Genomic DNA, 16,927 nt, shown 5'->3' on the forward strand with positions numbered 1-16,927 from the left:
CTCTCTCTCTCGTGCCATTCGCTTGTGTCAAGAGAACAGCAGATAAAAATGCTATTCTATTGAGAGTGTAATTACTTTACTATAGAGTTAGCTACCGTGAGAGCCATAATAAAAAATGAGCATACTGGACTTAAGTTGGGGATTATTCTTTTATCCAGAAATTTTACCTTCACATTGAGAAAGCTAATAGTTAATCAGAAATATTAATCTATCCGATCCGTGACAAAAATAACAATGAAATATTGTTTATGAAGCCGTCACTAAATACAATCTAAATAAATCTTGTATCGCCCTAAAACTTCATAATTACACTAACTGCTATCAAGACAAACGAATTGCCCTAAGGCTTCTAAACTTTGTAAATTCTAGTTTTTTGGATAAACTGCGTATCGGTCGTAACAAATTATTTATAACCTCATTAAAGTTTTTGAAGAATTCAATTTCGTGTTTTTCTTTAATTTTTTTTTAAAAACACACAAAAGTTGTTTGGACATACTTTCTTTATTCGTTTCTCCGTGTTGCTCGTTATATTTATCACCTCATTATTCTCATTGTAACTATACTCACTTCCCTTGAAGACATCATTGTAAGCAGTAGCCATTCGACCTAGCCTTGCCATCCGACCTCGGATAATACTATTTTGTCAGATATAGCATAGTTGCGTGAATTTTTTTTTAAACTGAACATAACGTGTAAAGTTATATGTACGCAATGAGAGGCCAATAAACCTAGTAACATAGACAAATGCAAAATATGATGAATGTATAATTTCATATATCAAAATATATATGATGATGTTTCCCCGGTCGATCTGAAAAGCTCACCATTTAACCCTAGTCAGTTTGTTGTGTGATGCAATCATAATTCGGTAGCCATGGAGATACTTTCTAATTGAATCAATATCTATGGAAGGCTATGTGTACGTTTTGTAATCTGAAGTAGCCACAAACTCAAATACTTGATGTATTCTAAGCCATGGACCGTGACATAGTTTCTGTATTACCATATGAATACACGGTCGTGTCTATGCAACAAAGGCTATTTTGACGTCGACCGTATTTTAAATACCCAACAACGGTTTTTTGGGCGTCGCTCCAATACCTTGCTTGCTTTTTAACTGGAGACGGACGACATTTTGAATAAGACCAACAGTATAGCGTCTCCATACATATTTCAGTTAGTCGTGGCTGCCATCTTGAAATTATAATGGAGCCGAGGTATTTGTGTTGACACTTGTGACACCCACCAGGTTACGAAGTGTACGTGCGCACACTGATTGGATACGGAGGTAAGCTTAAGCCTTACCAGAATAATTACGTCAGAGTGACTATAGATAATTGAGGAGAGGAGGCTGTATTGCCTATGTGCAAATGTAACTGAAATCTCAGCTTGTTTTGATACATCAAATTGACGCCTCATGTTGCGTATGTTGTAGCATCGAATGAACGGTGACGGTGAAAGTGACACCATGACAACACTCCATGACAATGTAAATTGCCATATACTGTACTGCTTGTAGCAGGGACGTATAACTGCTTGTAGTCACTGTTGTTATAGTCAAAGGGTAACGATATGTACAGGTCTACTATGAACCAGTTGTGTTCAGAAGAAAACATTGTACGCGTATATACGTTCTTAATACAACCATACACGTTGGTCTCTCCTTTGGAAATTATTATCATCCATGTTGTTAAATAATATCGGAAATGACATGTATTACAGTTTTGAATACATTATGATAATTTTATTTAATATGGATAGGATGTTGCTATGATTTGTGAACTGTGGTGACAAGGTCATGGTAAAATATAAACGTTTCAAGCCATTAATAGGGTAGTTGAACAACATAGTTGAAGAGTAAAACATTGGATGTCCATGGGGGTCGAACTTACAGAGTTGAACGTTCCTTTAAAAAACGCCTAATTTTACTCAAATTCAGTGAATATTCTCGACTCCTAATCAGTATTCACACTCACGTCATCGAAAGTTCAAGGTCAACATTACACTTCACTCTACATGGTCAGACGCTATAAATTTTATTCAATTTATATCCCTGTTCTCGCAGACGATTTAGTATAACACACTCAACATGGGTAACATACTGAACTGTCGAGGTGAACTAGATGAAGAAGACCCGGATTCAGCTTGGAAAAAACAGAACGAAGACCAGCAAAACAACCCTCTTTACAATCTGATTAACTTGAAGAGTGGTGGTGAACTCTTCAATGTATACAAAGCAGAGAAAGAAGAGGGTTTAAAGAAAGCCATATTGAAAGAGCTTAGTGTGTTCCTCTACGATAGACATGGCAATACGAAAACTATAACAAAATCTGAATATGTCAAATACTTAAAATCCTGTGCCAAGAAAGTGTCTGTAAGTATTTAGAAATATTATGATATATATACTTGTCGAAAGTAAAATTGAATTCCATTATGTAATGTTGATAAATATGTATACGCAATATGAAATTACCTCAGTACTCTGACGTACTCTCAATTTCAATACTATCTGTCTGTTTGTCTGTCTCTGCTGATAGCCTCTCTGTATGTCTCTAACTCAGTATCTCTTTTTTTTTATCTGTCCCTCCATGGCTGTCTGTCTCTCCCTGCTTCTGTCTGTCTGTCTGTCTGTCTGTCTGTCTGTCTGTCTGTCTGTCTGTCTGTCTGTCTGTCTGCCTGCCTGTCTGTCTCTGTCTCTCTCTGTCTCTCTCTCTGAGGCAATTGACAGCAAAACAACTATAAATATGTCGTGTAACGACAACTATATGATATATCGAACGATTTACTTATAACTAGTCTAAACGTAATGTTGTCAGACCGTCGTTTTCTTTCGTTATCCTGTTTTGTACTGTTTAATATTTACAAACTTGTTTGTTTGTTTATTTTCTGTTTATGACGCTTGACAGACAAAATGGACAGATACTAAGGAGAAGGAATTGAGAGAAGTATTCGACAAAAGCCAACAGGGTCAATACTGTGATAAGTTCGATGAACACGAAGCATGCTGGCATCTTGACAAAAGAGGAGGGGTTGGAGAAACAATTTTACACCTGTGTTATTTGAACAACACAGATGATCACAAGGAGGTTGCAAGGATACTAATTAACATGTATCCCAAGATGGTTCTGGATATCTACGAAGGCAAGGAGTACTACGGTACGAAAATATTTGTTGCTGACTAGAATATTTGTAGAAACGTGATGAAAGATAGCGGACAATGTTGGCTGATATGTTGTATTGATTTCCTCACTGTTACAGTAGTGGTTTGGTTTATTTTTTGTTTGTGTGTGTGTGATTATATTTTTTGTGTATGTCTGTGTTGCTTTTCCTGAAATAGAATATCACTGTCTAGGCGCATCATACATGTGTAAAAATAATTTGATTTCTTGGTCGACACCCAAGCTCCTACGCAGCGCTACCGTAAATAAAGTCGACCTCCACAACTTCTGGTTCAAATTTTAACTGTCTGTCTGTCTGTCTGTCTGTCTGTCTGTCTGTCTGTCTGTCTGTCTGTCTGTCTGTCTGCCTGCCTGTCTGTCTGTCTGTCTGTCTGTCTGCCTGCCTGCCTGCCTGTCTGTCTGTCTGTCTGTCTGCCTGTCTGTCTGTCTGTCTGTCTGTCTGTCTGTCTGTTTGTCTCTATCTCGAAGACACTCTTCTTCCCTTACCATCCTATTTAATAGGCTGTGACATTGAAAAGTTAAATGAAACCAAAAATAGCATCTTTAAAGTTAAGTTAAGATTATCCTTGGATGCGTGTATAGACTTTGAATACGTACTTGTCAGAGATACTGAATAAATAAGATCGGCTACAGTATATCATATAGATAGTGGAATAAAATACAAGGAGTTGGCTAATTCGTATTTGGTTACAATTGTGATGGCCAGCACTGAGGAAGAAGACACGTACGGTAACAGGGTTTGTGGGTAATTCATTTAACATGTGAAATCTTTTGTTTCCAGGGGAAAGTTGTCTTCATATCGCAATCGTCAATGGCGACTTGACCTCGGTACAATTCCTGGTTGAAAGTGGTGCTCGCCTCGATCAACGTGCCAGTGGACGATTTTTCATGCCTGAAGATCAGAAGGAGAGTGCCCTCTTGGGCAAAAACTCGAACTACTTTGGTTATGCCTATTACGGCGAATACCCACTCCATTTTGCGGCGTGTTTTAATAACCTGGAAATTTACAATTATTTGATTAGCAAGAGTGACGAGTCGTCGGCTGGTAAAGTAGACCCTAATGCACAAGACTCGTTTGGAAATACCGTGTTGCACATGCTTGTCATACATAACAGAGTGGTAAGAAAACTGACAGTGCTTTCAATATCTTATCTTTAAAATTAACCTTAAACACATCATTTTGAAATGCGGTACTGATCTATTGTGTCTGCATAAAACTATCTGACTCCCTATTTATATATGTAAAGTACTGTATGCGAAATTTAACATATTTATAAATGTAATAATGGAAAAACTGAACCAACTGGGTCTTTATGTAGATTAGGACTACAACATTGTCATACATTTTTCGTAAGATCGTAAGATTTTGGCACTTCCGAGTCGATAAACAAGCTGAGGTGTATGTGAATAAAAATAAGCTGATTGCATTATTACCCTGTGATAGCAGTGCGTTTGTGATACAGCTTTATGTCCACTGGGTTGATATTTGGAAAGCGGTATTGCTATTTTTCACATTTTCGATGGCACTACTCTTCTCTGAATGTATATAATTTATCACAACTAATTTGAATGTAATATTTGCCTTTGAGATTCTGCCTGTCTGGTTTGACAATATTAATGTCAGATCAATATATCGAGCCACTACAGACAGACAAGTCTTCCAGCTATCTTTCCGCAATAACCATCTTCATATCGGAGAGCATAATGTGATTTCCGACATTTTTTTCTTTAAAAAACAGGAAATGTACAGAGATGTGTTACTTCACAAGAAAATGCCACCCGACCCAACTATTACCAATATTTCAGGACTGACACCAATGTCTCTGGCTTGTAAGCTTGGACGAAATGAGCTCTTTCAATTAATGCTAGAATTAAGTGGTACAACATTTTGGAAGTTCGGTGCTATACACTGTGTAGCTTATCCCTTGGAAGATATCGACAGCATAAAAGAAAATGGAGAACATGGTAAGTGATATCAAGATTTTTACCATGGCAACCGTCATGAATTCTGCCTTACTTGGTACATTATCTATTCTGATGTTGGAAAATCTAATTGTTTTAGTTCTTCTTGTTAAGAGTACACTCGGAAGAAAAACGTGATTTTTATAAGTAAACATCTTTAACTTTAAACACATTTCACCCGGAATTATTGGAAACAGTTTGATGCATAATTTGTAGTACTGTGCGCAATCTCTTTACGCAAAGTAAATCAGACTGACATGGGGTGGGGGTGGGAGGCTGTCTTTATGAAAATGTATGTAAAAAATTGTTACATAGTGCAAATTATAATTATTACTAAACTATTGGCAGAAGGATTGTTAAAGTACACGTGTAATTTCCAACTTTGACTTAACATGTCTTTTTCATTATTTTATTTCAGATTTAGCATCTGCTTTAAGTATCATCTCTAACAGTGACACCGATGGACATCTTTCGATGTTAGAGGGCGGTGTTATTTATTTGTTGTTGAAAGAAAAGTGGCACATATTTGCTAAGGTAAGGCCAACCACATACAAACACTCTCTGGGTGGAAGTGAACATATAGAAACAATGACAACAACAACAACAACAACAACAACAACAACAACAACAAAAACATCATCATCATCATCATCATCATCATCATCATCATTAACAACAACAACAACAACAACAACAACAACAACAACCAACCAACCAACCGATGGGCAATCTACTAGATATATGTACATATATGTAGACCTCAACTTCCTCTTGAGAAAAGTTCACGAAAAACAGAAACAAAATGTACACACATTTGATCACGGGCAATATTAAAAGGAAATATACCTGATCTTGACCAATGGTCTTATATTCAATTGATAGATAAAAATGATTTGCAACTTGATCTATCACAACCGACTGAAATACATCATCTACAGACAGAACAAATGCATCATAGACATGATAAACAAATGATATAAAGTAATACATTCTTTACAATGGGAATGACGTCATTGAATAAACTGGTTTTTTTTTTATTATGGCAGTTGGAAAATACATGTATGTTGTTTCGTAGAGAACGCTGATTTAAGTACATTTCACACGGATGTATATTACACGAAAACGACGTAAAACGCTGTGTTGTCCAAAATATCGTTGTCTGCAGCACACGTCACGAAGCAACACTTCTGTGACAGTTTTTCTGTATGGCTTATTAAACAAAAAATTTTGTGATATGACCCTCTATGCATTGACAAGTGATTGACGTGTACTTACTCTACCAATATCAAAGAGGGTTATTTATTGTTTACTTCAATGACATCATGTAGTCATAATTTGCAGTTTTATTGGAAAATTTCCTAGTTTTAACAGAATGTCGTATGTTGTTAAATAATCACGAGTTATATATATATATATATATATTTTATCTCTTCTCAGCGGAAGTTTATCATTCGATTTCTCCTTGCCCTAATTCACCTCATTGTATTGAGTGTAGCTGTATATCTACGACCTGAAGGTGACTTGATTGGAGGAACTGATATTAAAGATATAGTAAGCCCTATTTTATATTTCCGATATTGGAAACATTTCACTATCTGCGTAGCTGTTAGGCAGTAATCATTCAAACAATATGATAAGTGGGCATGTACAAATATGCAATCTTCACCCAGTCATTGACCCAGTGGCTTGAAAGAGAACACAATGCAATGTATTGTATCCAAGTTTACTCTTCAACTCATGAGAAAGTAACGGACAGAGTTTTGTTTGATTTTTTCTTTTGCTGTTTATGGTATAGTACTGATAATTCTAAAATGTCGTCACCTTCTTAAATCTAATTTCACCTTCCTATGTATACCTAAATGATTAAATTATGTAATATTTTAGATTAAAAACTATGATTGCATCTTTCAATAAACTTAAGTTTATTATTTTTAGCCCAATAGCCATTGAGACTTTAAACAGTCGGCAATGATTTAGCTTGCTTGTAAACTGTATAATGGAAATATTTTCCACTTGTAACTAGCACTAAAATGGAACATGTACATTTCTTCAAGTTTAATTTTGTATACACATGTTGTTTTCTACCAATAGGTTCGTTATGTCGCTGAAATAATGCTTGTCATTAACAGTGTTATATTTCTTGGATTTGAAATATTCAATATGAGGATCTTAAAACTTGGATATTTCAAGTCACTGGTAAGTATATAAAGACATTCTAACTATAGTCACTTCAGAGTGGGTGAGCTATGATATATACGTGTATGGTATAACATACACCCTTTTTTTCATTTTCGATGGCTTGCCTCCAGAGTTGTCTTTCTTAGAAAGGAACAAATACAGTACAAAATGGTGGGGGTTTTTTGTGTGTGTTTTTTTTTTTTTTTTTTTTTTTTTTTTTTTGGGGGGGGGGGGTTGCTAAAATTTTATTTGCCTTGTTTTACATGTAATTCTCCGTCGTTTGTTTCACAGCTGAAAATCTGAAATATATTCACCAAATATATACACATCGTACATGTATATCTATCAGACTTCAAGTTCTGATAGGGTGGTGCGACACGTCATACCTTACAGAATAACAATCCTGGTACCGGGTCTCTGTTTTTTTATTTGTGAATCATATTTCATCTTCGTTTCTCTATTTCAGCTGCATGTACCTGGGAAGACATTATTCCTGTTTTCCTGCATCCTTATATTGATATGTTCAATATTAAGAGCAGTGTCAAGTCGTTATTTCGAGGACGTTGCCGCCATTGCTGCTGTACCTATGGCATGGGCATACGTTTTTTTCTTTTACAGGTAATGTTAATTAATAGTGTAACACACCTCTGGGGTTTCAGGGGTAAGGGGGCGTAATTTATGGTCAAACTGAAATACAGGATTTGCTTTACCAGTAAGTTTCCATCAGTCAAAATACTATCGGTATTATAGATAAAACAACACTCATCGATTATCTTCATTCGGTACTCAAGTTGTTATTTCATCACTGAATTTATATTTTAAACATTTTTTTCAGGGGTCTGGAGTGGCTAGGGCCGTCTGTTACAATGATATACGAAATGACGGCAGGCGATCTTTTCCGGTTCAGTGTTATCTGGATTACTATACTGTCTGCATTCTCACCCGGTGAGTAGGAATCGTCTGTGTGTGTGTGTGTGTATGTGTGTGTGTGTCTGTCTGTCTGTGTGTGTGTGTGTGTGTGTGTCTGTCTGTCTGTCTGTCTGCCCGTCTGTCTGTCTGTCTCTGTCTGCCCGCCCACCCACCAGTCCGTCCGTCTGTCTGTCTGTCTGTCTGTCTGTCTGTCTGTCTGTCTGTCTGTCTGTCTGTCTCGGTATGTCTTTGTCTTTGACTGCCTCGCTCTATCTGACGACTGCCTGTCTGTCTGTCTGTCTTTATGTCTGTCTGCCCACCCACCCACCCACTCACCAGTCTGTCTGTCTGTCTGTCTTTCTGTCTGTATATCTGCCTTGCTCAGTCTGTCTGTCTGTCTGTCTGTCTGTCTGTCTGTCTGTCTGTCTGTCTGTCTGTCTCTCTCTCTCTCTTTCTCTCTCTCACTATGTGTATGTGTATGTGTATGTGTGTGTGTGTCTGTCTGTCTGTGTGTGTGTGTGTGTGTGTGTCTGTCTGTCTGTCTGCCCGTCTGTCTGTCTGTCTCTGTCTGCCCGCCCACCCACCAGTCCGTCCGTCTGTCTGTCTGTCTGTCTGTCTGTCTGTCTGTCTGTCTGTCTGTCTGTCTGTCTGTCTGTCTGTCTGTCTGTCTGTCTGTCTGTCTCGGTATGTCTTTGTCTTTGACTGCCTCGCTCTATCTGACGACTGCCTGTCTGTCTGTCTGTCTTTATGTCTGTCTGCCCACCCACCCACCCACTCACCAGTCTGTCTGTCTGTCTGTCTTTCTGTCTGTATATCTGCCTTGCTCAGTCTGTCTGTCTGTCTGTCTGTCTGTCTGTCTGTCTGTCTGTCTGTCTGTCTGTCTGTCTGTCTGTCTCTCTCTCTTTCTCTCTCTCACTCTCTCTCTCTCTCTCTCTCTCTCTCTCTCTCTCTCTCTCTCTCTCATCCACCCCAAACCCCTATTTAAAAAACGAAACAATAATTTTAAAGTTCTTTTTTTGCCCTTCAGCTTTCTATTATCTGTTCAAAGACCTTACCTATCAGGTTGAAACATTTGATACGTTTTACGGTACCTGGATGTATCTCTATCACATGACCTTCGGTGAATTCCAAGTAAGTAAATAGGTGTTATTTGCAAACGATATGAGACCCTTAAAATTAATACATTGTTACTGTCTAGACTGTCGACAGTCGTTCGTGCCTTTTTTTGTTACGTTTTACCTAAAATTAAAGTCGTCGCCTCGCTCCGATCCAGAGCAATACTACAACCGCGTACTGATTGAACAGCGAGTGCCGGAGGCACGAGCCGCGGCACTCACAGTTCGTGCCTTCGGCACTCGCAGTTCCTATCAGTATGCATTAGTATTCAGTGCTACGGAGCGAGGCGACGACCTTGTTTAAGATGAAACGTAGCAAAAAAGGCACGAACGACTGTCGACAGTCTATTACTGTCAAGATATTCAGCACTGAATTGTGACGTGTCAGATGACATGGAGAAACCCAAGTATACTGCATGCGTAATGATTGCTATAATTGCTAAAGATCGATCAACTATATATCAATGAGTTCACATACAGTGTTGTCAATAGCTTAACCTTAAAATCAGGACCGAAATTATGGAATTATTTTTAAGTTTTTATCTACTGATATGCAGAAGATATATGAAATATACATTTCAGCATATGAAATACCAATTATAGTGAAAATGTATAATGTATTATTTGGATAATGTACACTCACTGTAGTATTTTGTTTCTTCTATTTACAGGCGTTATACAGTGGCGATGTAAGTCAAATACGTAATCTGTAGTATGTATATTTACAACCCTTCTAACATAACTGTTACAACTTGATCAATATTCTGATCAGTAATCTAACAACACACTTTGACTAAAGGACGTCAAACTCACTGAGAAGTACTTTACTCATATTACACAAATTTACATTTACAATGTATTGTGCATCCGAGTCTAGCATGTTACATGTAATGACAAAATAAAATCGAAAATTTCTGGGCAGCTCTATCAAACAGTATGTCTTTCAGTTTGTTAAGGCGGAGATTTTAAGATTTCTCACAGTTTAAATTGAAGTCATAGATAAGCAAAAATTTGAAATAATGAAATATTGTCAGTTTTCATACCTATTGCTCTTAGACTATTCAATTGAAATAAACATACGCTCGATCTCAATAATAACCGATTCATTATACACATGTACCACTGATCATGAGCTTGGCTAGTTATAAGGTAACACTTGTTAACGTAGACACAAACTTCACCCCCCCCCCATCAATATCGGCTGAAGTTCGAAAGGACTCTGATATTATGCTCTATAAAAACAAAACAAAAAAGGAAGGGGGTAAAACTAAAAATATAATGTGATTGAATATGGAAATCAACATAGGTTATTCAAATAAATAATGATATCAAATATATTATTTACAGGCCGATGAAGTGGAAAGGAACAGAATACCAGCTCTGACTAAAATTATTTTCATTATTTTTATGATATTAGTTCCAATACTTCTGTTGAATATGTTAATCGGTGAGTACTGTGATGATTTACTTGTTGTATGACATATCGTGTTGATATAGCATTCGGTGACCCATAGTGACCCAATTTGCATATAGGGGTACTATTCGCGTTCTATTTTCCCTAGGACAAAATTCACGTCTTATCAGGGATTTACTTTGATTATAGAAGGAATATGTACCTAAGAGGTGCCGTGTTATAAAAGCACTTAGTACCCGTACCAAGCCTTATCCGGGTCCGACCACACGTTATATTACCACTCGTGCTGTTATGTAGCAACTATTCCTCTAGAGTGATAAAGGGTGCATGCACCTGATGTCTTGAAACAGGTTCTTGTCGTACTCTTTACCCTAACTACATGTAAGCATAACAAAACGGATCCCCATACGTGAGATAATGATGTTGTTGCAATGCATACTATTCAAATAATGTGATGTGATATTACCATGGTATAGAAAGTTATAGATTTATGTGACTATATAGCTATACCATGTCATCTAGTGAATATCGTATATGTATAGTTAAGCAGTTGGGTGATCAGAGTGAGTTCTTACGTATACGCCATTTTGTGTACAAACACGCGAGGGAAAATTTTCGGAGAATGAGCTTTGGACAAATACGACATCGGTATAATGAAATGTGAATGGATAACAGTTCTTAATATTATACGTACAGTAATGGTCTGAGTTATAAGAAGTAGCAAACTACGTTATCAAACATACATGCAGTAGTAACACAAATAACATGTAACATATCATTATAGTGATCCGAGGTTACATGCATGCATACTCTGTATTAGGATATAATCAAACACATAATGAGCACATTAGTTTTTGCACGACTTCACATAGTATATTAACTAAGCCTAAAGCAGTGACATTTTTATATTGTTGTTTCTTATATCAACAGCTATGATGACGAACACGTTCCAAGTGATTAAAGTTCGCTCTAGAAAAGAATGGCAGAAACAGGTAAACCTGACATTACAATATAGTTTGAATTTATGTCATCTGTATCTCAATAATAAGACTTTAACTTAATTGTCATCTGTATCTCAATAATGAGACTTTAACAACTAAAAGTAAATATGTATGAACTCAATCCACTTGTGCTCAGGTCGTTGTAACTGAGTCACGTCCATTTTGAACACATTATATACACGACCAAGACTTGTACGCGGACAGATAGTGGGGACGTCATCACCCGATTACAGAAGAACATTTGATGCATAGTGTAAGTGTAAATTGTATATAGGTGTGACGTTCTTCAAGAAAAATACAATAAAACAGATTTGTTTGAAGCATTTCAACTGTCCGACGATGGATTGAATGCAGTAGGTGAAAAATGACTTGAATTATTTTTTCCTTGTAGTGGGCTAAAATAATTATGGCGATGGAAAGATCCTGTTCCAAGAAGGAATTATCCGAATACCAGCAAAGCTACTCAATAGAAGCCCCCAAAGCCAAACCTACCACTAGAGAGTTTGGTAGCACTGTTGATCTCACAGAGGATCATCACTCATCCACTACAGGGTAAATGGGATAATCGCTAAAAAAAACATACACATACACACTTTTTTGTAAACTGTTACAACTCACTGTGGAATTTGGGAAGCCTACTTTTTGATGACGTATATTATCATTCACACAGACAGACACAGACACAGACACAGACACAGGCACAGGCACAGACACAGACGCAGACGTAGACACAGACACGGACACGGACACTGTTAGTATGACAAACATTGTAACAGCTGGCGGCTAGGTTTCACACTACCAGCCAATCAGGTAGTCTTTCTCGAGTTTCCGATGGTACATAGAGTACTGCTGTAACAGTCCACAGTGAAATAGTATAAACACATGTACTCAATAGATTGTGATAGTTAAAATACTTGACCCAAAAACGTATACGTACCGTTTACAGTAAAGACAAGTAAAGACAAGATATCTATTCGTATGACGTTTTTGGTATACACATGTTATTGTAGTTGTTGAAAAGTGGCTTTTGATATGAAACTGAAACCAAGGAAAGGTATGGAGTCCTTGAATTGAACCTAACGAACCAAGATCTGAACATTATTATACATGTTACTATATATAAACTGTTTAACACACGTCTACAGATAAACTTACGAGTATCTAAAATTATTTTCTTTCTTGATAGCAATTCCTACGCATCTCTAAGTGATGCAAGAAGTATGGTTTCACAATTTGGAAACGTTGCTAAAGACGAGAAATGTGCTGGTTTGATGATAGTTAAACCGATATCCAAGGACAAATCCGTGTCAAAGCCAAACTCACGTGACCCTGCTACCTTGCAGGTGTCTCTTACTGATTGGAAGGTATGACGTTATTGTGTGTACGTTTAAACTTACATAAATAGCACATGGCACAGACTGTATTAAAAACATCACAAATCGAATGTAAGATGGTAATCAAGGTTGCTGATCGTCCCATCAAAATAAGTGTCATCGCCTGGTGTGCCAGTCTGGGCCGGGGTACGAATCCCCCCCCCACAAGCTACCTGTTGCCAACACTTTAATGAAATAGTATCTTGTCTATTCCCGAGGCCAAAAATTGCGAAATGCAGTACATGTGTGTGATACTGAATACACTATGGGGTCACCATGGAAGCCTACAATAGTGTAGCTGATTGGGTCTCCTGTACCAATTGCGAACATACATGTACAACAACAATACTCTCAAGCCACTCTATCTCATTTCGTACCGAAATCACTTGAGCACCACGTTCAGGGATAGCTCAATCCCATCAATGTATATATGCTGGGGAATGTACTGTCGATTAAGACCCGATTGTTGCATGAACAGTCATGGATACTTGGCTTTCATAGACCATACGATAATATATAAACCAAGTAACGATTTATTATCTGCTTTTGCACCCAGGTTATCAGTAGAAACGCCAGACATAGACTAGCAGAACAGGGAACGAAGGGTTCAAAAGCGACTCGTCAAGCCAAAAATCCAATTACGGCAGCTCTACAACAAGGCGAAGGTCACGGGACAAGTAGGAGTGATGCATGGAGACATATGATGGTCGATGATCAAAATAAATCAACTGCTAGCTTAATCTAGCTGCTAGACACCTCGTCCCTCGGGTTATTCTGCTTACTCTAAGAACGATCCAAGGTCACCTCTGATGGGTTGGGTTGCGCCCAGAGAGAGGTACTCCTTGCCTTTCAGGTTGTTCGGCAAAAGCGCAGCTCCAAGGTTTTACTACAAGACTACCACTAGCTTTCAAACGTGATAGACTACCCTCATAACTCCAATGATTCATTTGTTGCATCTTACAACATTGATCGAATTTTGTTGTTGTATAAAAAGTGAATCTTCTAAGGATTGACAAACAGGCTTCTGACTTAAATTTTTCCCCCTTTTTGGCACAAACCATAAAAAGCAGGAAGTTAGACCATTTTCCATTTTTATCGACATAATGAATATGTGATTATTTCAGTCAAAATAACAGTTCACAGTTGAATGATTAGAAATACAATATTAGCAGTACTGACTGGAATCAGATAAATTGTCGAAATTGATCTACATAAGTTTTCTGTTGCTTTAAACATTACGGACTGAACACTGTATTACAGCTAGCCTATCGGACATATCTGAGTGTAGCTACTATTTAGCAAATAATTTGACAAAAAACATTTACAATAAATGTGTGTATGTGAGTGGGAATGATTATGTATGGGCATGTACATGTGTATGAATGTATGTATGTATGTTATTACTTGTGTATGTATGTATGTATGTATGTATGTATGTATGTATGTATGTATGTATGTATGTATGTATGTTTTCGAGGAGTCTGAATATTCTTGTACATATATGTACATATATGCACTATAAAATACTGTATATTAATGTATTGTTATTTTTCATTTCCTTTGCATTTGTAATATTCATTTTGGAAATGTGCGTATTTTTACATTACTTGTAGAGGGCTCCTTTGGAGGGCTGCCGATGTGTCTCAAACAAGAATTGTGTGCGTCTCGAACAAGGATTTTGTGTGTCTCAAACACCCAAATGCTAAGCTTTTATGACAAAGAGTGTATAATATTTAAAGAGGGTAGGTCTTCCAACATGAACAATAGGAATCCTGGCCAGTGTATATATCCTGTATATATATTGACAAGTTCATTATTATAAGATGTATTTATTACAATAGATATGGATTGTACTTTGTATAAGTTTATTTAGAGAAAGTTATATCCTTGTTGTTATTTTCCAGTAGTTGTAAACAACTCACCTTAGTTTTATTTACATTGGTGATTATTGTCGTTCTTTTTTATACTCAAAATAAGTAGTATTGTACATACCCAATCTGATTAAAATCTGACGTGGTGAATACGACTCGAGTTCTCTATTTTATTCCCGTTTTGTTTGTTCCAGGAGTGATCGCCGTGGGAAGGCGGCGATCACTCCTGGAACAAACACGAAAGAACGACAATAAACGAAGGAAATTGAGGTAAATAAAGAAATCGAGCCGCATTCACCACGTCAGATTTTAATCAGGGTACATACACAATAACTGAATAACTGATCTACAGTTATACCTAGTAAACATGCATTAATATACAATTAATACCTGTATAATCAGATCTAAAGTTTCATGATCTAGTATTACATTTATTTAATATCTGGCTAGGGCCACGGATGTGCTCTCTCCGTGGTGATTTATGTTGTATCTAGTCTGCGTTTCCGTATTATGGAACATGATATCTCTGTAAGGTAATTGTATTTGCCACCAAGTTGCGCTTATTTTTACAGTGTAAAATGAATAAATGAATATCTATAGACCTCATTAATGATGGCGAGATGATGTAACTCTGTTAGAGGCGACAGCTAATACCTGGAGAGTGATTGTAGTTCACTGATATATATCACGGGTGTGTGTATGGTACTAGCGCTAATTTATTGCGAAGCTATGCACCACTCTTGACAAACCTAGTAGACAACTAGAAATCCATCTATAACCAGCATTTCCAATGCCAAATTTGTTGTCAACCGAACAAATTAAAATATCACCGTTGTATACATTGTAACAGTACTTTTGAACTGTACTTTTCATGTCACAGGGAAATAGTCAACTATTCCACACAGAACGGCGAAAGTCCAGTGACGGCGAACGCAAAACAAAGACGCACATTTTTCATTACGTCATACTACTAGAGCAAACGCGCACTCTGATTGGATGATAAAGTTAAAGGCTGACATGTAAACAACCACATCGTTGCAGTTATCGGTGGTTGATACTACGCTCTACAGTATAACGCGGATTTTTTTATTTTAAAATGAAACAGCATTTATAGACATTCAAAAATGAATTCGTAGTCGTAGGTGACACGTATATGTATGTTATTTGCAAATACTGTTCCACACTTTACTGCTCGAGGTAATTTTTCCGGTATAACCGCTCAAAACACAGCGGCCAGAATTGTTTCACGCCGCAAGAAAATCAGACCATATCTCCCCAGTTCTCAAGGACAAGGATCTACATTGGCTACCAGTCTACTACAGAATACACTACAAATACCCTTGATGACCTACAAAGCTCTCAACAATGCTGCACTTAGTTATATATCGGATCTGATCAGTTATAAGCATGCTCCACGTGTACTTCGCTCCAACAACAAAGGTCTATCCCACCCTGCAAACTTAAATCCTATGGTGAACGTGCTTTTTCATGTGCTGCATCCCACCCTGCAAACTTAAATCCTATGGTGAACGTGCTTTTTCATGTGCTGCCCCGCAATTATGGAACAGTCTTCCGGTTGCTCTGCGTCAATCACCAACTCTGGACAAGTTCAGGTGTCCTGTAAAGTGCCTTTGAACATTCTGAGTAATGGATTCAGGCTCTATATAAATTGATTGATTGATTGATTGATTGATTGATTGATTGATTGATTGATTGATTGATTGATTGATTGATTGATTGATTGATTGATTGATTGATTGATTGATTGATTGATTGATTGATTGACTGATTGGTTGGTTGGTTGGTTGGTTGGTTGGTTGGTTGGTTGGTTGATTGATTGATTGATTGATGGATTGATTGATTGATTGATTGATTGATTGATTGATTGATTGATTGATTGATTGATTGATTGATCGCCTCCAGCT

General features: G+C 37.3%; 1 protein-coding gene across 3 annotated transcripts; it reads left to right on the forward strand.

The window, feature by feature from the left end:
• The first annotated feature begins 1,127 nt into the window (after positions 1 to 1,127).
• Positions 1,128 to 14,490, forward strand: LOC144439413 (transient receptor potential cation channel subfamily V member 5-like). 3 transcript variants are annotated; one of them, XM_078128703.1, is made up of 17 exons: positions 1,128 to 1,288; positions 2,066 to 2,374; positions 2,907 to 3,156; positions 3,961 to 4,298; positions 4,919 to 5,144; positions 5,560 to 5,675; positions 6,579 to 6,692; positions 7,233 to 7,337; positions 7,786 to 7,937; positions 8,155 to 8,264; positions 9,256 to 9,359; positions 10,015 to 10,032; positions 10,691 to 10,790; positions 11,688 to 11,749; positions 12,150 to 12,310; positions 12,945 to 13,122; positions 13,688 to 14,490. In XM_078128703.1, the coding sequence occupies exons 2-17, from the start codon at positions 2,090 to 2,092 to the stop codon at positions 13,874 to 13,876; spliced, it is 2,508 nt and encodes an 835-aa protein (XP_077984829.1). In that variant the 5' UTR covers positions 1,128 to 1,288; positions 2,066 to 2,089; the 3' UTR covers positions 13,877 to 14,490. The 3 variants fall into 3 exon arrangements, with proteins under 3 accessions (XP_077984829.1, XP_077984844.1, XP_077984836.1); XM_078128718.1 differs by having other exon boundaries at positions 2,066 to 2,338; positions 2,967 to 3,156; XM_078128710.1 differs by lacking the exon at positions 1,128 to 1,288 and adding an exon at positions 1,390 to 1,489.
• The last annotated feature ends 2,437 nt before the right edge of the window (positions 14,491 to 16,927 follow it).

This window comes from Glandiceps talaboti, chromosome 1 (assembly GCF_964340395.1).
Source record: "Glandiceps talaboti chromosome 1, keGlaTala1.1, whole genome shotgun sequence".
Taxonomy (NCBI): Eukaryota; Metazoa; Hemichordata; class Enteropneusta; family Spengelidae; genus Glandiceps; species Glandiceps talaboti.